The sequence below is a fragment of the Myotis nattereri genome (genome assembly GCF_964212035.1).
Source record: "Myotis nattereri genome assembly, chromosome: 3".
Classification (NCBI taxonomy): Eukaryota; Metazoa; Chordata; class Mammalia; order Chiroptera; family Vespertilionidae; genus Myotis; species Myotis nattereri.
This window is the reverse complement of record NC_138077.1, coordinates 167,496,768-167,519,782: the sequence shown is the minus strand read 5'-3', so window position 1 is coordinate 167,519,782 and position 23,015 is coordinate 167,496,768. Positions and strand designations below refer to the sequence as shown.

Genomic DNA, 23,015 nt, shown 5'->3' with positions numbered 1-23,015 from the left:
CATGTAAGTTTTTAATAAAAACTCACAGCCATCCTAGGAAGAAGTTATATAAATTGCCCAAGAATACCAAGGGTACATAGTAATACATTGCAGTAATAGCAATACCATGGCAGAGGTGGGAATGTAAGCCTTGGTCTGGATCAGCCCAAAGCCCCCCTACCCTCTACTACCTTTTTGGGAGAAACTAGTAAACTTCAAAAGAAACTTAACAGTTGAATCAATCACAGTGTGTGCAAGGGGCCACTCAACACTGACCAAGCACCCTTTGCAGATTTCTATAAGAGAGAAATACCCAGTGTTCCTGGGAAGCTGCCAGCATGGCGTGTAATATATCTGGAATTCCCTAATCTGAGCTTTGATGCGAAGAACTGCTGAAACCCACTGGAGAACTGCTGGAACTCCAGTCATTTCAGAAAACTGACTCGGGAAGCATGATGTGATCCCAACCACAGGGAATTGGGAGCCTGGGGACACCTGGGTTTATGCCCCCAACCACATGTGTGACCAGGGGCAGGCTGGGCTTAGATAGGGGACTAAGCCCCATCTGCTTTGAGCTCCAGTCCATAGACATGATGAGGCGGTATAGGTTGTTCTTACCAGACTAACTGAGAGAAGCTTCATAACAACTCTAATTCACTAACAACAGAAACTAAACCGAAACAAAATGAAAGACAATCTCTGCACAGGTCAGCTCACAGAACAGGAGGAGGCCTGAGTCACTCTGTGGAGGGGACATTTCTCCCACACCACCATTCCCTTCTCTCCATTCCACCATCGAGGCAAGATCTTTCTAAAGCTTTCTGTGATTGTTCATGAACTTGACCCCACACTCTGCCCAAACTTCACACATCACCTGCTTACTTCCTAGGCAGTTGGCGGCAGGTGTCATCATTCCTGTTCGTGAGATGGAGAAGACAACACTCAAAAGTCACACCCCTAGAAACACTGGTCTCAAGCTCCTATAGTAGTGGTTCTCAACCTTGGCTGCACATTAGAATCACCTGGGAATCTTTTTAAAATCCTGATTTCTGGGCCTCATCCTCCAGAAATTCTGTTTCTTTGTTACTAATGTTGTGGCCCCACCCCATAACAAAGAAACAGAATTTCCGGAGGATGAGGCCCAGAAATCAGGATTTTGAAAAGATTCCCAGGTGATTCTAATGTGCAGCCAAGGTAGAGAACCACTGTTCTAGAGCTTTATGGCCTACAGCCTTACAGCTTTACTGTCTCTTGAGGTGGACTTTAAATAGAAACCACAGGGAGAAAAGCCAGTTCGAGTGACCCTTCAGCTCTCCGTCACTGGATGTTGTGATATCACTCTGGGACAAATGCTCAGGCTCCTTTTCTGTTGGAATAAGACTTGTCTCCTAGGATTCTGTGATCACTAAATTAGTTACTGCATCAAAATATGTACAGCCCGGCCAGTGTGGCTCAGTGGGTGAGCATCGACCTATAAACCAAGAGGTCCCCAGTTCAATTCCTGCTCAGGGCACATGCCTGGGTTGAAGGCTCAATCCCCAGTAGGGGGTGTGCAGGAGGCAGCCAATTGATCAATGCTTCTCTCTTAGCATTGATGTTGCTATCTCTCTCCCTAGCCCCTCTTTTCTCTCTAAAATCAATAAAAACATATTTTTTAAAAAGAAAAAAATGTTCAGTGCAGTGCCAAAAGCAGAAAGGATTCACTATTGTTATCATTTTATTGGGGATGTGAAACTCTCATACCTACCTTTGACTCAAAATAATTACCAGGTTTCACTAAGAACTCCTATCCAAACCTGGGACATAGAACTCAGAAATAGGAAAGCTCTGGGCTAAGGAGCTCAGCAAAGCTGTGAAGTCAGCCACCTGAACCATTTTCACTCCTGCCTCCAATGGACTCGGAAATAAAGTTCAGCTTTAATGACTACGTTGCATGTAATAAAACACCCGTTTCATGACTCCTGGGATACTGCGTGGGCAATACTCCCCTCTGCCCCATCCCCACGCCCGGACATAATGAAAGTGAAGGATCCAATTTGCAGTCCCTGGGAGAATGGCAGGAAGGCCAAGGCTACGCCTGGCACCCGGAGAACCTTCCCTATAAAACGAGAACACTGGTTATTCCAGTTCCATGGTGGGGAAAGTAGTGAGGAGTCAGCACAGGGCATTTATCGGTTGGAAACGCATGGTTCTTCCACAATATACCAGAGCAGTGGCCTTGCTCTACTGTGGGCTGTCCAAGCTTCGCTTTTCTCAAATGGCTTTGGAGACATGTTTCTGTGGGGTGGAAAATTCACCCAGAATGGGAAGGGAGGTATGGAAAGGCATTGTGACTCTTCACACTTACTATTTCCAGCCTGTGATGGGGGCGGTGCTCCAACATGAGGAAACCTGCGCTCCAGGGTTCTGGGGAAACAGACCCAGATGGGAGAGGACCATTCCTGGGGGAAAGACCTGTGTCTTTCCGGATTAGGAAGCATCCATCAATAATATCCGTCAGAGCATTTACCTCTGTACTAGTTACACTGCCCTGCCCGCAGGAGAAAAGCATGTGTGCATCGGTTTTCTGAAGACAGGGGCAAGTCAGAGAGGAGAGCAAGTCCTTTTGAATGAGCCAAAGGTGATAGGGGGACAAAGAGCTAGAAAAGAAGTTAGGGCAGCTGTTTAATGTAAGAACAACCCTTGGGGGCGGGGAGGGAGAGAATGAAGTGATGAAAGATGAGGCTACAGAGGAAGTAATCAAAATGCTTTTTGCTTACACTTTTATTTTTTTTAAAATATATTGTATTGATTTTTTACAGAGAGGAAGGGAGAGGGATAGAGAGTTAGAAACATCGATGAGAGAGAAACATCGATCAGCCGCCTCCTGCACACTCTCCACTGGGTATGTGCCCGCAACCAAGGTACATGCCCTTGACTGGAATCGAACTTGGGACCCTTGAGTCCGCAGGCTGACGCTCTATCCACTGAGCCAAACTGGTCAGGGCTTTCGCTTACACTTTTAAAAAATTATTTTTCAATTGCAGTTTGTATTCAATATTATTTTGTATCAGTTTCAGATGTTACTCAGCCATAAAACAGTGGATTGAGCGTCATCCCATGGACCAAGAGGTCCCGGGTTCGATTTCCCAGTCAGAGCACATGCCCAGGTTGCAGGCTCAATCCCCAGTAAGGGGCGTGCAGGAGGCAGCTGATTGATGTCTCTCATCAATGTTTCTATCTCCCTCTCCCTTTCTGTACTATATAAAAAAGTATATATTTTTAAAAAAATGAAATCTTAACCTATGCAATAGCATGGATGGACCTAGAAGGCATTACATTGTTGAAATGGTCATTTGCCAGCTAGGATAGTACGAAGAGTTTGGGGCCAAAGAGTTCTGCTATCTGTATGTCTTTCTCGCTAAGAGACCTTGAATAAGTCTCAGTTCCCACCTCTGCAAGATAAAAATAGCGGGACCTACTGCCCCGGGCACACAGACACTTAAAAAGTTCCCTTTCCAGCCAGTCCCCGGATGGTTAGATTACATTGTTGACCAATTAACTGGAAATAAAGGGGAAAGGGTTAGAGGAAATAAAGAATTATTTTATGGTTGTCAGAGGTTCCCTGCGAAACCTTGATTATCCTGGGCCCTTGCCTGGGGGGGGGGGGGGGGGGGGACTAAAGAGGTTTCGAAATCCTCCTATGCATTCCTACATTCCATAGGGGAGTCTGTCAGTCACCAGGGTTTGTTTGGGTAACCTCTGAAGGAGGACGCCCAGACCAGCCTCCTCCCAGCCTCCAGCAGACATATAATCTGGGGTTATTTATGCCAGCGTTTCTTCCCCAATCAAAAACTCTCTGACCTGGCTTGCATTTTCTTGACGCTTTTAATTAAGGAAATAACAAAACAAACCCTGTCCTCTATCCATGGTTAGGTCTGGTAAAAATGGACTCAGCCAATTATAAACTTGGCCCTGGCTGTTTTCTTAAGATGACCTACCGGCCTGGGTATGAGCACTTATGAAAATGAATGAGTACAATGATTTCGCAAAAGCAGCCTAACAGTTTAGTTCACATTAGCTCTCTCGTTTGTCCCCATCACGTCAAGCATTTGCCTTGTGGAGAAATATTTTCCACATGTAAGAAGACATGTTTCTAAGCATCACCAAAATGGTCCCTTGCTAAGTTCTGAAGCAATACCTCCTAGGCAAAGTCATTTGGGTGTAATAAAATGCCAATCTATGAAACATGATTAGGACAGGGGGAACATGGCTCACATCCGGCCCTTTGCAAAGTGACATCTCAGTTAGAAAACATCCATGTACCCCTATGGTTCCCTACTGCACTTGTACATTCATTTGGACAAGGAGCTGGGACATCAATTGTTTCGGAAGCAAATGCGTCTGAACCACCACAGAATATAGAAAAATGACATCGCTGGTGTTCACCAGGTTGGAGAGGAGCTCTCTCCCCTTCTAACTCAGCACACTTGCTTTGAGGGTGTCTCGTCTGCTCCTGGAATGGCAGTCACCTTCTCAAGTTCAAATTTCCCTCCTGAATTTCAAATCTGCATGCTCACTTCCCACTGTGTGTGTCTCTACTATACTTCCCTCATCCCTCACTGGCTCTCCCCTTGTTCAAGGCCACTGGCACCTCAGACCTAGACTCAAACCCATGCCCCATTCCTCTCTGTTTTTTCACTCTGTAGCCAGCGAGATAATTTCCAAAATACTCGGAATGCCTTTGTATTGTCCTCAGTCTAACGTTGAAACTCTTTCAATAGCATTAAAAGACTCAAACCTGGCTCCTGGTGCTAGCCTGGCTCCCAGGTTCCTATCTCATGAACCCTTCCCTGCTCCTGCCACCACCAAGGCTGGTCACCTTGCACACAGCCTGTCACCGCCTCCTGCTGTGGAAAATGGGGAAGAGCTCAGGCTCTGGAGAGAGACAGCCCGGGATGGCGGCCCACCTTGGCAGTGGTGCTTGCGTCACGGTGGGCAAGTCACTGAACTTCTCCCCCCATAGACTGGGGGTGACAGCAATGTCTGTCTCCTATGGCTGAAAGCATTACATGAGATAATATGTGTGATCACTCAGCACAGCCCTGGCATACAGTAAGCACTCGCTAAATGCTGACTGCTGGTCTAAGGCTGCTGCTCAAGGTTACCTACTCTTGGTGCACTCAGGGTCTCTACTAGCACACTGAGTTTTTAAAGGGTGCTCATGTGAGGGTGAATTACAAAAGGGCTTCTTTTCTTCTGGGGCGCAGACAGTCCTCTGCATACGGTGCTTGGCATCCCCACCTGTACCAAACTAACTCCTTCTCATCCTCAACACGTGCAGATTCACTCCCATTTTCCCTCACCCCCCAAACTCGATGAAGTGCCCCTGCTGTTGCTCCCACAGCACCTGTGCGCCCAGCTCTGTAACATGTTTCCTACCGCAGGGCAACTACCTGCTACTCACACATCTCTCCCTCCTTAGCCTCCTCCTACTGGGGTGGAGAAGTTGCTGAGAACCAGTAACTGCCTCAGTCTTGTTCACAGCTCCATCACCCATGTCTTTATACAACAGCTACCCATCAAACACTTGCCAACTTAACAAATATCATCCTTCTTTCTCCAAATACTCCTACAGTCCCAAATCTCCTCCGTCACTTCCTCACTCTACACCGCACATGTGTGGTCTATGGTTTGCTGTATTTTGGTGGCATTCACTTTCTTTCCCCACTCCCTGCTTCTCTCTCCCTACCCACCCCCACATGCCCTTCAGAAGAAAAGGATGTTCCTCAAATTTGGCCCAAGAAACAATGTGCCTGTTCCCCAGGACTGGGTGGGAAGGGAGCTTTTAAGGGACACGGTCCTGAGGGAGGCACGGTCTCCTGTATCCCTCACATCTGAATGATAACACGGGGCTGCACTAGTGTTCTACTTAAGAGGGCTACTGGGTGCAAAGGAGACAGGCTGTAACCACAGGGACTAGAAACCAAAGTTCTCCGACCTGGTCTAGAGTGAAAGGGTGAAGTAAAGCAATAAAAGGGCGAGCTTTTGAAGTGTGTATCATACCTGTCTAAGGCTACAGGAATACGAGAATGAATGGAACTACAGGCAAGAGATTCCAGAGAAGGAAAATTGTGCAGCATTCATCTGGGTATAACACGTCACGTCTCTGATTATCTACTCAGGCCTCCTTTTCCAGGACTAGAAAGAAACCCATCAGGACCTCAGAAGCCCCAAGAGCAGGTGCTGCCACCAAGATGGAATCAATCTACCTCTGAAAATCCTAGCACTAGACAGACCATCCAATCCAGTTCATTTTTTTCCCCCTCCATACACAATAGTGGGGATAAAAAGACAAAGTCATTGCCATCAACTGTTCACACTAAAGTGGGAAAGGCAGGCATATACATAAATAAGCATAATTCCCAGTGGGTAGTACTACATCACAAGTACATGTGAAGTACATTGTCAGCACAAAGGTGCCCAAGTGCTAGGTAGGGGGACAAAGGACCGTGGCGTGGAATACATGATCTTCCACATCACCTCATCTGGACAAGATGATGGTCCTCTGTGAATCACTGGTGAGTAAGAGTTCACTAGGTGACAAAGTCAGAGAAAGAATTATAGGCAGGGGAAGCCGCATGGATAAAAAGTCATGGAAGCTCAAAGTAGCCTAGTGTTGCCAGGGAGGAGTGGCGAGACTAGGCAAGGCTGTAGAGCAGGAAGAACCTGATGACAAAGGGAAGAAGTCTGCTCTGAGTTGCAGCATTTTATTGGAAGGATGTTTAAGCAAGGAGATCTGGAAGCTGTGGGAAAGGCAGACTGGGACTTGGGGTCAGGTAGAGTGATCTAGATGGAACTGAGCTCATTGTCCTCACACAGTTCTCAGCATGTTTAAGATTATTTAATTTCATAGAAAATATCACCTTGCCTGTTTTCCATGGAATCTGAATTCCACAATGAACCGATCTTTTCCTAACAAAGCTAGAGAAATCAGAATTATCCAAGCGGCAAGTGTTAACACACTGGGAAACCATTGTGGCAACAGCTCTTCCTCTAAGACCATAATCAACCTAAATGGGGAGCGAAAACAATCCTGACAGCCCAGGGAGGAAAACACACAGTGGCTTCTGCGCTTTCTCCCCAGGACACTGTCAGTGCACAGCGCATTTAGAATGGTTGACTTGATGGTTATGAAACTCTCTCTCTCTCTCTCTCTCTCTCTCTCTCTCTCTCTCTCACGCGCTCTCTCAGGCTCTCTCGCTCTCTCACTCTCTCTGGCTCTCCCGCCCTACATCCCTTCCTCCCTCTCTCTCTGAATGCAATTAGAGAAGAGAGCTTCATTCACACTGAAGCTAAAAATAGAATGGATGATGGCAGAGTTCACCGACTGATAGCTGTATTCTCATACAGTCACCAGGAAGGGAGATGGATGGCTAATTTACCTTAACCGCTTCCAAAACAAACAGTGCAGACGAAGCGCAGGATGAGGAGAGAATGCAAAGGTCACTTCTTCAAAGGGCTGGCCGAGGAACGGGGCCATCCTGTGGCAGTTTGTCAGCCCTCCCAGGTCCTGGTGAAACTGGCTCAGTATTTTGCCCAGATCTGCCCAAAGTCCTTTAGGCAAGAGTTTTGGCAGCTGCAGCTGCTAAAGGCATCCAAGCAAGGTCAGGCAGAAATGCCAGGACTTGCCTTTGTAACTTCTTCAGACACCACCTGGATATCCAGAAGTTAAGATTTCTAGATGAGATAAATGAGCACCTTTTCCCCCTTCACCACATCTAAATTACACCCAGCTTAGCCTGGGGCAGAAAACAAAAGTTATTCAGGAAATAAACATGGATCATGAAGGGGGAGAGACCAGGTGTCTAAAAGGAGTGACCCATTTCTTCCTCTCCTCTGTCTGCTCTGGCCAGGATTATGGTTGGGCTTCAAAAGAAACAAGGGGATGCTTGTGGACAGGAAGCAGATCCTCTCTGCACTCTCCCACGGACCTGTGGAGGCTCTCCGGGCTGCTGCCAGCCCGCTAAATGTCAGATCACTGCACCCCAGCATTCCCGCGCACACCCCCTCCATCACCCTGGTGACTAAGCTGTTTCAACAGCTGTGTTATTGCTGGAGTCAGGCCAGTGTTACTCACACAGAGTATTTGTTTCGTAGGATTAGGTGGTGCTGTTGGGGGGAAGGGGGGAGAATGACTGCACTTGGCATTGGGGGTTCTATTTGCAGGTCAGGTCCTTCCCTTGATCCATCAGCCAGGGCATTCCCTGGACCCGAGCTCCGGGGAGCAATGAGACAATACTGGGTTCCCTCCCAGGCTTCCAAAGTATGGACAGATTCGTAATAACACAGAGAGGGCGCAGAAGGCATGTGTGTCTGAGAGCCAGAAGGAAGCATAATAAAAACCACGACCCTTGGTTGAGCCCTGAAAAACCTCCACTGTCCCTCCCTCAGTAAAAGCCACCTACACGAACAAGATAAGTCCTTTCCCTTTTCTCCTCTCTCTCACCAGCCATCTCCTTCAGTCATTCCCTTAGAATAGCTTCTCTTTCCCTTTGGGTAATACTGGCACCCCCACTGCCTGGGTCTCTCCATGCACCTCCACACACTTGCCTCTGATTACTGAGTCTGGGCAGCGTCCTTCTGGTTGCTCCTCCCTTAGCCAATGGCCTTCCCCTCTGTCATCACGTCTGAAGCAAGTCGGGCCTGTTGGCTTGTTCATCTCCCCCACCATCCCGCATCCGCACATTGCGAGTCTCTTTCTCAGCATAGTAGGCACTCCACTACGAACTGCTGAAGGAACCAACCCAACTCCCTTCCACTGAGGGGTGACAGGAGAAGGGAGAAGGCATTGCACCTGTCGGCAGGAGCCATTTCTATTTCTGGTTCATTATAAGCTGCCTCCACCTCAGAACCCTATTAGCCTGCTCTCCCTCCTAAGTTCTCACCAAAAGCAATAGGACTACATTTTTCTAATATTGAAGAGATCATAGAAATGTGGGTTTCTTATAGAGGGTCTTGTATTTTAAAAATAAATAAAACAATGATCCTTAAGACCTCACATTTTTGAGCGCCTAATATGTGCAGACGTTTTTAGCCACATAGAGATGCCAGGCGGCTGTACACGATCATCTACAAGCACAAGGCTAAGGAACTGAGAACACAGTCACACCGTTCGTGTGGGAGGGAGGTGAAATATGAACTCAGGTTTGCCTGATTCCACAGCTCGAGTTCTTTCCCATTAGGTCACCAGGTAGGAGACCTGTTTCTTGCTCTAGAAAAGCCACTAATTAGCTGTACAGTTTGAGTAAGTTGCTTTACATATGGCATTCTTTTTTTAAATACTGAAGTTGAATCCTAAGATGACTAAGGTCCTTCTAGTTCTAACAATTCATGAATGTAGACATCCAAACTGCCACCCCCTATTTAACTTCCTCCTACACTTGAGGCATCCTGGCAAAAACAAAGAACAGTAAGACAATTCCTACCCTCAGGGCACTTACAATAGAGTTGGAGTGATAAGGGATGAAAACTTGACTTTGACTCATGTAAGAGTTAAACAGTGAAAAACATAAAAATACCAGAGTACATGGCACTGGAGAGAGAAAACACAGTCATAATTATAAAAAGACATTCGTGCATTGCAACAATGGGTCCCCCCCCACCCCACACCAAGATATCTTTGTGCTGCCGGCAGAAAGAGCCCGCCACCAGAAGGGATCACATCTGTTTCGTGGGAAAGCTTTGTTTCTGACAAGTTTCATAAAGGAAAAAGTAGGCTAGAACAAGCTTTTTATTTCCAACCCATCTTTTCTTAGTTCCCATGAATGAGGAGGGGATACAAATGAGAGCAGGCAGCCGGGGAGAAAAATAATATGGCTGGTGGTTCCTGACCTCCTGGATTCCTGCCGTCAGAGAAGCCTGAGAGGCAACATTTAATTGTGGAAAAACCAGCCTTGCTAGCCTCTTATCTTTTTCCTCTGTGACTTAAACCCACAATTACTGGCAACCCCTCGATTCCGAGTCACTCAGCTGGTGGTGGCAGCGATGCTGTGTCTGCAGCTGAAAAGCAGAAGGGGAGTCAGATTTTACCTGCCTCCGAAGCCAGCCTTCTGCAAACACAGCCCTAACCCAGCTCTACGACTTCTCCCATTAAAAAGTTCACAGATGCCCTCCTGTCGGGAATACCACCATGCAAGGAGTCCAGATGGAAAAAAAAAAAAAAGGAAAGAAAAAGAAATGAGACTTCCAGCTGCTGTATAATTCAAAGGATAAGTGATGAGCCTCAAATCCTGAATTCCACATTTCCTTTCAGCACTAGACACGTGATCTTCGATTTTCTCCTGAAGTATCAAACTCTGGACTTCTTCGCCCGGTCAGCAAGGCAACTCACCAACTGACCCCTGTCTTTCAGGAGCTTATCTATTCTCTCCAATACGGAATTCTTCTACAGACTAACAAATGGGCTTACTGTCCTTTGCATAACATGTTATTTCACAACTTTTCACGGTAGAAAAATATGGGTGTTAGTCCTGATTTTCTTACCTGCAAACCAGGAGAAGTCACTTAACTTCTGAGGTTGTCTCCCACATACTTCTGCTCCCAACCTGAATTATTATTCTGTTCCCAAACATTTTAATTTATATGTTAATAATATCTTCCATTTTACAAGGGTATTCTCCATGTTTTTAAAGTGCTGATCAACATGATATCTGGCACTCTTGGGGTCTACCTATACCAGTGATGGCGAACCTTTTGAGATTAGTGTGTCAGCATTTTGAAAAACCCTAACTGGTGCCGTGTCACATATAGAAATTTTTTGATATTTGCAACCATAGTATAACAAAGATTTATATTTTTGATATTTATTTTATATATTTAAGTGCCATTTAACAAGGAAAAATCAACCAAAAAAATGAGTTCACGTGTCACCTCTGATACGCGTGTCATAGGTTCGCCATCACTGACCTATACCATGAAGTTGGAGCTCTTACTTTGAGATTCACAAACCTCTGAATTCCATGGATGACTTTCAGGGCTTCAGTAGAAATATGAATACAGTAAGCGTGAATGGGGCCTGTGTACATTTTTCTCCCAAGGTTGCGATCCTTGACCCAAAGTTAAGAACTACTACCCTGAAGTAATGAAAGGCCTGTGGTAGCATCCACCTGGGTCCTTGTTTTACACACTCAGCCCTGCTGCCTGCCTTTCTGGGCTTCTATCTTCTCTCCAGAACTCCCATTCCTCTTCTCTAAAGAATAATAATAACTCACCTTTATTGAGCGTTTATTATGTACCAAGCACTTACTATGTAAAAGCCTCATGTATTCTTCTAGTTTAATTCTTAAAACAATTCTATAAGGGTTGACTACTATTCCTTCTATTTCCTAGATGAAGATAATAAAGTATAAGGAAGTTCAGAAACTTACAAGAGGTCACATAATTTGTAAGTGGCAGGTTGGGGATTCAGCCCAAACACTTTGGCTTCAACATAACAAAATGAGGCTGCCTTTGAATTATTTCTTTGCCATCAGATAATAGATTGTCACAAATTCCACCTTTTAAGACTCCACCCGTAAAGAGTCTTAAAAATTACTTTCTCAGAAGTGAGCTAATCATTTCCCTGTCTGTGTTCATCGGATACTTAGCACTGAACACACTGGTGTAGTTTTTGTTTCTGTATCTCTGAACTAGATTGTGAGCTCCTAACTAGTTATTTTGAGTGCATCTTGAGTATTTACTGTGCCTGGAACTGTGCTAAGTATGAAGACACAGAAATGAACAAGTACTGTCCCTGCTCTCAAAATTTAGTCTTGCAGAATAAAGAAAAGTAAACACAGAAGGGCCACGATGTTTTCTGAAACTGTATTATGAAGGACTTATCTTTGTATCTTAAATCCTAAGTAAAGAACATGTCAGCACATAGTAGAAGCCCAATAAATGAAGTTGGGAAGGAAGGCTCAGAAGTTGGACTGTAAGATTAAAAGATCCACCATCCCTTTATGAAAACTCTTTGGATATTTATACACTGACTCACCTAAAAACTGCTTCCTGTGTTGGTGTCTATGATACATTTTTTAATGTCAGACTAAAAATACACTTCCAGTACAGCAACCCTGCCTGCCTACCCAAGGACTAGAAATGAATACAGGGTAGCAGGTAACAAAATAAAACACAAGAAAACTCACTCATTTCAACACTGAGCTCACCCAATAACAAAGGGGTGTCTTCTAAAATGGTTCACACTTGAAGGTCCCCAAAGTCACCTATTTACAAAGCTGAAGAAATGAGATTTTTATAGAGCCAAAGGATTTTCAGTGAGTCATGAACTCTCTGCAAAAGAGAGTTAGAGTAACTGGGACTCTGGGGGTCGTCTAGGATAATTTCCCAGTCACAACAGGAAACCACTTCACAGCACTATTGATAGACTCACGGTGGGATCCAGGCCCAGAGCCACAAGATCCCTTTCACTTACAACCTTCTATTTCCCAGCTTGGAGACTTTGGACAAGTCAATTAACTGCTCTCATCCTCAGTTTCCTCATTCTGCCAGGAAGAATAGTTGAGATGATCAGATGAAATACAGGTAACGTTGTCTTAAACAGAGATGATTTGGTTGCAAGTAACAGGACTTTACCCACACAAGCTTAAGCAGAAATTAGCTGGAGGGATATAAAGGTATCTCAAGGAACTCAAGGACAGAAAGTTCTGACAAGTTTAAGGGAACAGAACCAGGAAGAGAAATCTGCCAAGAAGAAAGTTATCACTTGTAGTCAATCATAATTACACCCGATTTCCTTCATCTCCACTTTCTCTTTGCATCTGATTTCAACCAACTTCTGCTTCTCCATGTATGTGGTGAGTGATGGCTGCCCAGATAGCCTTCAAGACTTCTCAGTTTCAGTGCTAATGAAGGTGGACCTAGAAACAGTGAACTCCAATTTCCAAAAAAAAAAAAAAAAGAGAGAGAGAGAGAGAGAGAGAATCTGATTATTGCCCCTTGGGTCAAGGGCCCATCCTAATCCAATCATCTGAGGTTAGAGGGCTGATCCAGTGACCAGCTGCTCATTCAATAGGAGTGGTAGAAGCCCACTCTTGAGGGAGGGGAGATAGGCAAGTTCTTTAAGAAAATGGTGTGAGGCCCAAGCAAATGGCTGGAAGCAAAGACAACCACCAACATCTCTTGTACAAAAGTACTTGGTAGCCCTGGCTAGTGTGGCTCAGTCGGTTGGGGTGTTGTCCTGCACACCCAAATGTCATGGATTCAATTCCCGGTCAGGGCACATACCCAGATTTCGGGTTTGATCCCTGGTTGAGGTATGTATGGGAGGTGACCAATTGATGTTTCTCTGTCGGTCTGTCTGTCTCTGTCTCTCTCTCCTCCACCCCCCTCTCTCTCTACCCAGGCAAGCTATCACTGTGGTCATCATCATCATGGCCCCCTCCCCACAAACAGCTTCTGCTTAATTACTACCAGTAACAAGGTGCTCACTACTTGAGGACAGAGCCTTTTCATTGCTGATCAACTCCAATTATTAGAACTCTTTTCTATGTGACAGCAACTTTTTTCAAAGATACTAAATTTAAATATTTTCAATTTTCCCCAAACCTTACTTTTAAAGACAGCATAATTTTGCCTGTCAGGTTAGGCCTGGGCTTTCCTTTGTGGTCATAATATGAATAACCAGTAAGGCAGAAAGGATAGGTTCACTGGACAATTATTTTAGGAAACAACCTAGACAAGAGTAATTAAAAAACCAGAGCCTCTTCTTCCTTTAAAGAATTTCTATTCCCTCTACTATTAACATCGACTTACTAAAGCCAAAGAGAAACTGGAACTATTTCTGGCATCAGTGTGTAGACAGATATAGATGTTGAAAGAAATGGGTTGTTTTTTCAACGTAGAGTCCCTGGCACTTTTGAGGGTAGAATTCTGCTTTGTTTAATAAAGGATTTTTCTTCCCATCTAACTTTCTTTTGCTTCGGAAAACAAAATCCAGAAAATAATTTTACTTCATATTTCCTAAGGTTACTCACAATAAAAGTATAATTCCCCATAAAGTAACCTCACACTAGCGATGTGATGGCTAGCTGCATTTAAATAGTAAGAAGAAAACACAAAGTTAGAGGAGGAGGTAAAAACACCTTATATATAGTGGAGGCCCCATCCTGGACTCATCTGCTGCTGGCTGCTGTGCTGTTCACATTTCTCATTGATGTCACCAGGCTTTTATTTTAGTAACCAGAATATACTTATTATGGATGCAAAGAGAATCTCCCCATGTATATTCTAAACTCAAAGCAGGAAATGAGACCTGTGGGTGATCTGCAGCTGTGGTACTATAAACAGGACCTGCCTACCTCCTAGTCTAGGTTTGAGATTATACTGGAATCCCTGAACTAACTACAGATTGGGAGATTTTTTTAAAAAATAGAAAAATACACCATTTTAGAAAGACCAGAGCAACTTCAGTCCAAAAATTAGAGGCCTCCATCTGGTAGAAGGCTCACTGACCTGCACAGTGTAGTGTACTTGTTGCTATGTACCATCCGCCTACCTAAATGGTTGATATACAACAGGGAGATTGTGCTATGTCTCCAGCCAGCTGCGCTACAGTGGGCAAGTATCACTGGTTATAAGGTTTCTTCATCTGGTAAATTAAAGGACTAGTCTTTGACATTTGGAGGTTAAGCACCTCTTTGGAAACCTGACAAAACCCACAAACCCTCTAAATCCCCAAGGTCATAGAAGTTTATACAACTAAAATTTTGCATAGCGTTATCAGGGGGCTCACTTGGTCCTTGGAATCTACCCATAGACTCCTGTTTGAAGATTAGTAGACCAGCAGTACTCCACCGTTGCTTCAAGTACTCAGAGTCTGCAATTACACAGCCAATACTTAGTAACAACTACTGCAAATTATTCAGCACCATAGATGAGTGTTTTGTTAAGACTAGAGACCAAGCCAATATGATCTGCTTTCCAATGTTAAATTGACCAGTAAGCCAATAGACAACTGGAAGGAGGTAGGAGGGACTGGATATTAAAAACATTAATAAAAACAAATCTTGGGAAAGTTTTGGAGGAGCCCAACTCTGTTCCTTGATTGGATTTTTTAATTTGAAAATACAATGCAACACCATCAAACTAGATAGAGAGATCCAGCTTTATAGTGATATTGTCCAAGTGAAGGGCTTATAAATCATAACACCAAAATAAAACAAAGCCCAAAATTCTCACATTCCTGCCCATATAAACATGCTCACAATGATTAGTTCCAAAGTTATGCCTGAAGATTCCCTCAAAGAGAAAGATATTCATAAGTGAGAGTGAACAAACACGATGTGCCTAATCTTCACTATTCAGGGTTAATCATGAAAATTAGTGTTCTCCCGTGATTTTGGTTTCTTTCTATTCCAAGTCAGTAGGTAAGACTAATTCATACTAGTAAATTCTAAGTTCTAGCCTTCATTTGAAGGGGGCACATGACTCCCAAGGAAAGAGGACTAGCCACATAAACCCATCTTGAATACTGACAACCTCCCTTTATCCACCACTACAAACCCCACTCTTTTTAAGTCTCCTTGATCATTCTGGTATATTTTGAGGTTTGGGGGCTTATCTTTTTTTGAGGGGGAGAAGTATGAGGGTAGAGAGAAAATGTGAAGTTTTTATTTTTGTTCACATTAACTCTGACTGAGGTAGGTAAAGATACTTAAAAGGTAACTTTGAAAATCTTAGTGACTCTAGCCTACGAGGAAAAACATTTCATCAGAAATGTTCTTCTTATAAAGAGAGATAACAACATGGTCATGAATCAAAGAATGTCTGCTGGGTGGGAATGGGATGGTAGAATTCTTTTTCTCAGTAGTTGTTTCAACATAGTTTGTTAAAGAGGATTACCTGATGAAGCATGAAATTCCAGTCATGTGAATACCATGTTACCAGTGGTCTGTTCCATCATAGCAGTTATAGTCTGATGATGTATGGAACCCTCTGCCCCATTCAGCTCTCCTTATGGATGCTTCCCAAGAAACATATGAAAACGAATTAAGAACCATGACTCTTGCCCTAACCGGTTTGGCTCAGTGGATAGAGCGTCGGCCTGCGGACTCAAGAGTCCCAGGTTCGATTCCGGTCAAGGGCATGTACCTTGGTTGCAGGCACATCCCCAGTGGGGAGTGTGCAAGAGGCAGCTGATTGATGTTTCTCTCTCATCGATGTTTCTAACTCTCTATCACTCTCCCTTCTTCTCTGTAAAAAATCAATAAAATATATTAAAAAAAAAAAAAGAACCACGACTCTTGCTGATGGCCAACCATTAGTTCACAAAAGGATTCCCTGACTTTCTTCCTTCTGTATTTCACCCCTGACAATTTTGGATAATCTGACAGTTTATTTTTTACAGTTAACAGATTATTCCTTTATTTTCATTGTTTTCATGAAGTATCTACTTAATCCCATAAGAGGGGCACAAATGGATGAGCACAACCACTTCATAAAAAGTTCAGCAATTTTCTTCCAGAACACTCAGCCATCTAACTTGAAAGATATCATCCTAATTATATATTTTTTATTAGAAGTAAGTTTTACAGCAATGTTTCCAGTTTGAGAAAAGAAAAATCACTCATCATTTATAGAAACATGTAATTCCATCATTTTATGTAGTCATTTGCAATAATGAAACAAGCCAGTTAGACTTAATATTCAACTGTAGAGTTTCAGCACAGGGCTCAAGGCAAAACAACTTCATTACCTAAGAAGAGAATAGACACCCTGGCTTCCCCCACTGCATACCATTTATAGTATTTCTTCAGCCTAAGGGATTTTTAGACCTCTGAAAATCCGAGATTTACTACTCAACACAGCAATCCATCTTGAAGCTTTCTGCCAATGAATCTCAGTATTTCTATTTCAACAGTCTGTAGATTTGAAAGCTGTGTTAAGACATGTCAAAAAACCCCCACAAACGTCTTTGATCTCTGCACCCAAGTTACTCAAAAGGAACCCCATGGAGAGTCTGAAGTTATGCTAAGTATGTGACTTGCAGTTATAATCAGTAAAGCAACATTCCATTACAAGTGGGCACCATGTTAGGTTCTGAAGCCTATATTTCACGAACACACACATAAATTGAGTGAGTGACTGACAATACATTTTAAAATGAATGAGATACACCCACTCTAGAGGATATTTATTTTCAAGTACAGAATTTGATGTTACAGAAAAATCTAAGCCCATCACATAGATAAGCATATATTTTTCCCAGTGATTAACCTACATCCAGATGCCAGATGTTTAGGCTGACATTTTTCTGACACCCTTTATAGTCTACTCACTCTCCCTACATGTCCTAACTCTTTGGGGTAAAACTGAAATCTGTGTCCATTGCAATTCTACAGAAACACCACAAACTGGTTAATTCCATGCCTCTAAAATGTTCAGAAAAAGTCATCATTCACCCAATCATAGATTTCCACAAGGAGGTCTGCTCAGAATTTGTAACTGGTATTTGCTGAAAGGTCAATTACCCCCATGTCTAGGTATCTCTAAGTCTGGATTTTCTTCAATTGGACTTTCTTCCCTGGATCTTGTAGACTATTATTTTACAATTATCACCATTTAAAAGTTGAACTGGCTAATACTATTCATACTTATCATCAAATGACAATTGTAGGTATTAAAAATGTTTATACTTAAAAGGTGAAAAGTAGGGTTTCTGTTTAAAATTACTTTTTCAAATGTGGGTTACTTTTTTGCATAATATACATGGGATATCTTCTTTCTCAATAATTAAATATAATATACATATTCTCTTAACCACTTTTATCACTATGAATTACCCTTTAATGTCACCATTTTCCCTCTAAAGGATAAGCCTGATAATATCTTAAAATTGATTAAACAATGACTAGCTTTTAAATAGTAAGTCAATATTTTTCTAGTTTCTAAGGGTTTATCAAGATCTCAAATCCTAGCCAAAATCCTTAAATTAAAAAGCTTAAAGGAAATAAACATTTAACCCAAATAACTAAAATTCATTTAAAATATAGAGCAGTCAGATTATTGCATCTATTCAAAGACCCTTAAATATAGGTGAACACTCTGAATATATATATATATATATATATATATATATATATATATATGAAATCCCAGCTTTAATTTCATAGTCCAAATGAGAAATCTCTTTTTAATTTGGAATTTGAAATTCATTTCATAGACTGCCTAGGAAAGCTTAAAGAAAAAATAGGATTGGCCCTGACTTTTTCTTACATTGGAGGTAATATTGTTACAGCTGAATCTTTGATAAATAGGAAGTCATCTACATATAATGGGATCTTGTTCACCATGCTCCCAGTCTCTTTTCTCCTGCCCCATTTATTGCTGTCAGAAACACATCCAAACAATGATAAAATATAAAAAGTGGACATGCAGTCTCATGTATTCCTAATATAAGAGTCAGAGCAAAATCTATCATGTCTTACAAATATTATAATTAAAATACATGTATGTATATATCTATATCAGTGAGCAAAGACATACCATCACTCTTAAATCTGTGTCTTCATTGTCCATAAACAAAAATATAGAGAATAAATTTAAGGGAAAAAATATTCCCACAAACCCAACATGCAACCCTCTCATATTAAAGCTAATAGTCCCTACCCACTGCTCCTGCTTAAAAAAGAAAAGTATTTTTTTAAATCTGGTTTTCTTGAGGTTCTATGATTTCAGCTATTTTATATATCTACTGACAGAACCTTTAGTTTTCTATCTTGTCAATTTTTCAGTGTGCCTTTATTAAAATAGTGCAGGACCTTATGTTACAAGAAATTTAAGGATTTTTTTTTTTAAAATAAGAACCTTTACTAAGATCTTTTTCTACATGAGGATAAAATATATTTTGGAACCTGAATACATACATTCATACATCATTTAATATATAGAAACTAGAGGCCCGGTGCACAAAAATTTGTGCATGCGGGGGCGGGGGGGAGGAGAGGGGGGGTCCCTCAGCCCGGCCTGTGCCCTCTCACAGTCTGGAACCCCTCGGGGGATGTCCACCTGCTGGCTTAGGCCAGCTCCCCGGGGGGATCAGGCCTAAGCTGGCAGTCAGACATCCCTCTGGCAGTCCGGGAGCCCTCAGGGGATGTCCATTTGCCAGCAGGGACCAGGCCTAAGCTGCAGTTGGACATCCTTAGCGCTTCTGAGGAGGCAGGAGAGGCTCCCAGCACCACTGCTGTACTGGCAGCCATCAGCTTGGTTTGTGGCTGAGCAGAGCTCCCCCATGTGGGAATGCACTGACCACCAGAGGGCAGCTCCTGGATTGAGCGTCTGCCCCCTGTTGGTCAGTGTGCGTCATAGTGACCAGTCATTCCCAGTCGTTGTGCTGATAGGGTCAGTTTGCATATTACCCTTTTATTATATAGGATATTTTATCAAAGCATTACAACATAGGCATTTTTGATGTTTAGGATTAATATTTGCTGGGAACTAATTTATCTGTAAAGTTATTAAGGTATGTAAGTAATAGGTTCTGACTACCAATTAGGATGTGTGTGTGGAGAGGGTATGTGGGTGTGTGTGTGGGGGTTCTCCACACTTGAATAATTCTCGAATACCAGTAAGGTATCCTACCACTCAACTCAATTCTGACAGTACCTAGAGATAGCAGCAGATTCCACAGATTAAGGGCTTAGTCCCACAAGAACTACCCTCCACTACAGATGCCAATCATAAGCCCAGATTGTCGCCTATGGCTTCTGACGGACTGGCTGTAAATTAGAGGTTCCCACGACCACCTCATTGTGTTCAATTAATGTGCTAGAACAGCTCACAGAGCTCACTAGATTACAGATTTATTACAAAAGACATGACTCAATAGCCAGATTAAAAGAAACAATGGGCAAGATCCCAAACAAAGGAACTTCTATCCTTGTGGAACTTGGGGTTCTGCACATGGAAGTGTTCCAGTTCCCCAACCTGGAAGCTCTCCAAAGCCCCTCCTTTTGGATTGTAGAGGCTCCCTTACATAGCCACAGCTGATGAAACCACTGGCCATTGGAGATTGAATCTACCTTCAACCTCTCTTTCCTCCCTAGAAATGGTGTGTGTGTTTGTGTGTGAGTGAAAGTTTCACTCCTCTATTAATGGTTGGTTTCCTTGGCAACCTGCCCCTGGCCTTAGGTGTTTTCTAAAAGTCACCTCATTAACATAAGCCCAGTGGTGGTGGTGGAAAGAGGCTTGTTATGAATCACAAGACACACATTTCACCTTTATGACTCTGAAGCATTTTTAAAATCCAAGAACAAGAGCCCAAATACAACAATAGATGCTCCCCAATGCCTTTATTGCTCAAAATTCCAAGGGTTTGGGACGGGGGGGGGGGGGGGGGGGCTGTGAGCCAGGAACTGTGGACAAAGGCCAAATGTATATGAGAAATATTTTTGGGTCATCTGAATGGCCTAACAACTATTTCTTATAAATCACAATATCAAAACATTGCCCATTCCTCTCATTATAGCATATGTATTTCTCTTTGGTAGGTTTAAGTATCTGTTTCCCAACCACCATCTTCCCTAATCCCTCACAAGAACATTTTCTGTTCAGTCTTGTATCCTTAGTATCAATGCTTACCACAGGCATGGGACTTAAAGTTTGAATGCACGAACAAATAAATGTGTTATAAAACCAATGAATAAGTCTATATATAAGAGAATAGGACAAGGGAAATAACACTTGAATGCTTACAGCTGTTGTTCAAATCTAGACCTTCATATCAACTGTCCCTTTTTCCTTCTAATTATAATGCTCTATTATTTGTCCCCATCCTCACCCCCAACTCCTTGTCAGGGTTTTCACTCTTGAGAGCTTGTTTGGAGGTTCTAGCAGGGGAGCACAGCTACTCGTATACCCTTGACCGAAGACGGTTCCTCTCCTGGGGGTGGGGGTGGGGGGGAGGTCGTCCTCTTTGACCGAGCTTGCAGCTTCGGGAGGGACGCACATGGATCAGTGAGGGAGGAGGGGGACACCCGCCTAGCCAGCCAGATCAGCCGAATCAACCCTGGCGATCAATGGGGTGACAGATGTCACAGCCAGATCGCCCTCACATCCAAGGTTTTCACTCTTTAACACTCACCTCAAATATCTGCGCACACGGACACACACACCCCAAGATAGCTTTCCCTTTTTTTGCTCTAAAACCTTTTCTTGATGCTCCTCAGCCTCCTGGGCATACCTTAGTCACAGCACCTATCACACCATACTATAAAAGGTGAAAGATTTATACGATCTGAAGAGAAACCAGAGTATCTATTACACCATACTGTAATGATTGGTTATTTCCTAGTCATTTACACTTGAAGGATAGTCTTCATCTGTATGAGCACTCAAAAACATTTAGACGTAATGGGTAAAAGAGTAAATGAATGGGAAGGGGAAAGTCTACATTATGGAAAAGTATCTCAGCATAACTTCTTTGATAAGGTGTCAATCAGGTAGATACACTATTTCAACTTCTAAATAGAGAAAATGAATATGACTGTATATTAAGATCATTGCTTAATACAGGAAAATTACAATTAGAAAAAGTGCTTTAATTCATTGGAAGGACCCAGGCAGAATTATCTTCAACATTCTTTTTCCCTCTCACCCCTGATCCCGTGTCAGTAAAAAATGCTTTCTTCCTTTTCAACTTAGGATCCCCTACGCTATCCCCAGAGGCCACACGTGGCTCTCCTTCCCAGAAATCACCCAATGTTCTCTTCCTCCCAAAATGTGTATATGCCCCATGTCCTCAGAGTCTTGAATCACAACTGAGTAAGCTCAAAAATATAACCCAGTTGTGTGGGAAATGGGTGCTCAAGGATTGATGTTCCCATTTTGATAGATACTTTTTTCTAAGGCAATGGCTTTACTCAAAGCCCAGTGGCGAGGAAAAACATTTGAAACATGGGACCTTTCAGAAATCCTCTAGTCACTGCAGTGGGGTGAGCTTCCTCGTGGCACAGGCCACAGAGGTGAAGGGGTGAATGGGCCATTTGGCATGTGGATTATTTTGGGCTGAAGGCCATTGAGACCTAGCATACTCAAGAAAAAATTTTACCACTCTTCACTGCCTAAAATAACTTAGATAATGAGTGGGTCTAGCACAGAAAAAGAGCTTAATCAGAGATAACTTTTTATCTCAAAGACTTACCTGCATGGCAGGGCAAACTTCTAGTTACCAAACATCTGCTTTCTCATTATCCTGCGAATTACCCTATTTTTTTTGCCCTTTGAGCTCTAGGCCTCTCATTTCTCAGCTCAGGATGGCATATTAAGCTTTGATTTTCCAACTTGCCCTTGTGTCTCATATCTTTAGGGCTCCCATACATATGAAATTATTTTTTTTCTCCTGTTAATATGTCTTATGTCAATTTAATCATTAGACCAGCCAAGGGAAGCGGGAACACTTCCCACCGCCTGGAGAGTTAACAAAGCTTGGTGGGTAGGGCAGGGCTGGAAAGCCAGGCTGCCTGAATTTGAATCCACTCTCCAGCCTTCTGAAACCTTAGGCAACCTCACTGGTGCCCACATTTTTTAACTGTAAGACGAAATAAAAGACCTTGCTGTAGAAACTAGTGGATTGATAATTGTCTGCTATTAATATTATCATCTTACTGTGATTAGGACTAGCTCTGAAAGAACCTGAAGAGAGAAATTCCCCAAGGTCAGAGAGAAAAAAGGAGAGTGCACTTACTGATTTGGTTGTTCAGCTTGAATGCAATGTCCAGCTGTAGGATAAACAGCATGAACTGGAACCAAGGACTCATCTCCATGGAGGGGAGAGGAATGTGGACAGAAAACACAATGTCATTGGCTCCTATTTCCTTTGGAATCGCTTCATCGATGTCTCGGATTTTGTGGCAGTGGTTGGGTCCCCAAGGCACGAACCATTTTGTCTTGTGATGGTTTTTACGAACATCCACACATTTCACTGACATGTAGGACACTGCCGTGGTGGGTCCTGGAGCTGAAAAGAAAATGTTTTCTTATTTTAGAAAAATCATCCA

General features: G+C 43.0%; 1 protein-coding gene across 1 annotated transcript in view; it reads right to left on the bottom strand.

The window, feature by feature from the left end:
* The window catches only part of WLS (Wnt ligand secretion mediator), a 110,983-nt gene that overhangs the window by 45,506 nt on the left and 42,462 nt on the right, over positions 1-23,015 (bottom strand). The window contains exon 2 of the mRNA XM_081085729.1: positions 22,703-22,975. Coding sequence (XP_080941855.1) covers positions 22,703-22,975 — 273 coding nt within the window. The remainder of the gene's footprint in view (positions 1-22,702; positions 22,976-23,015) is intronic.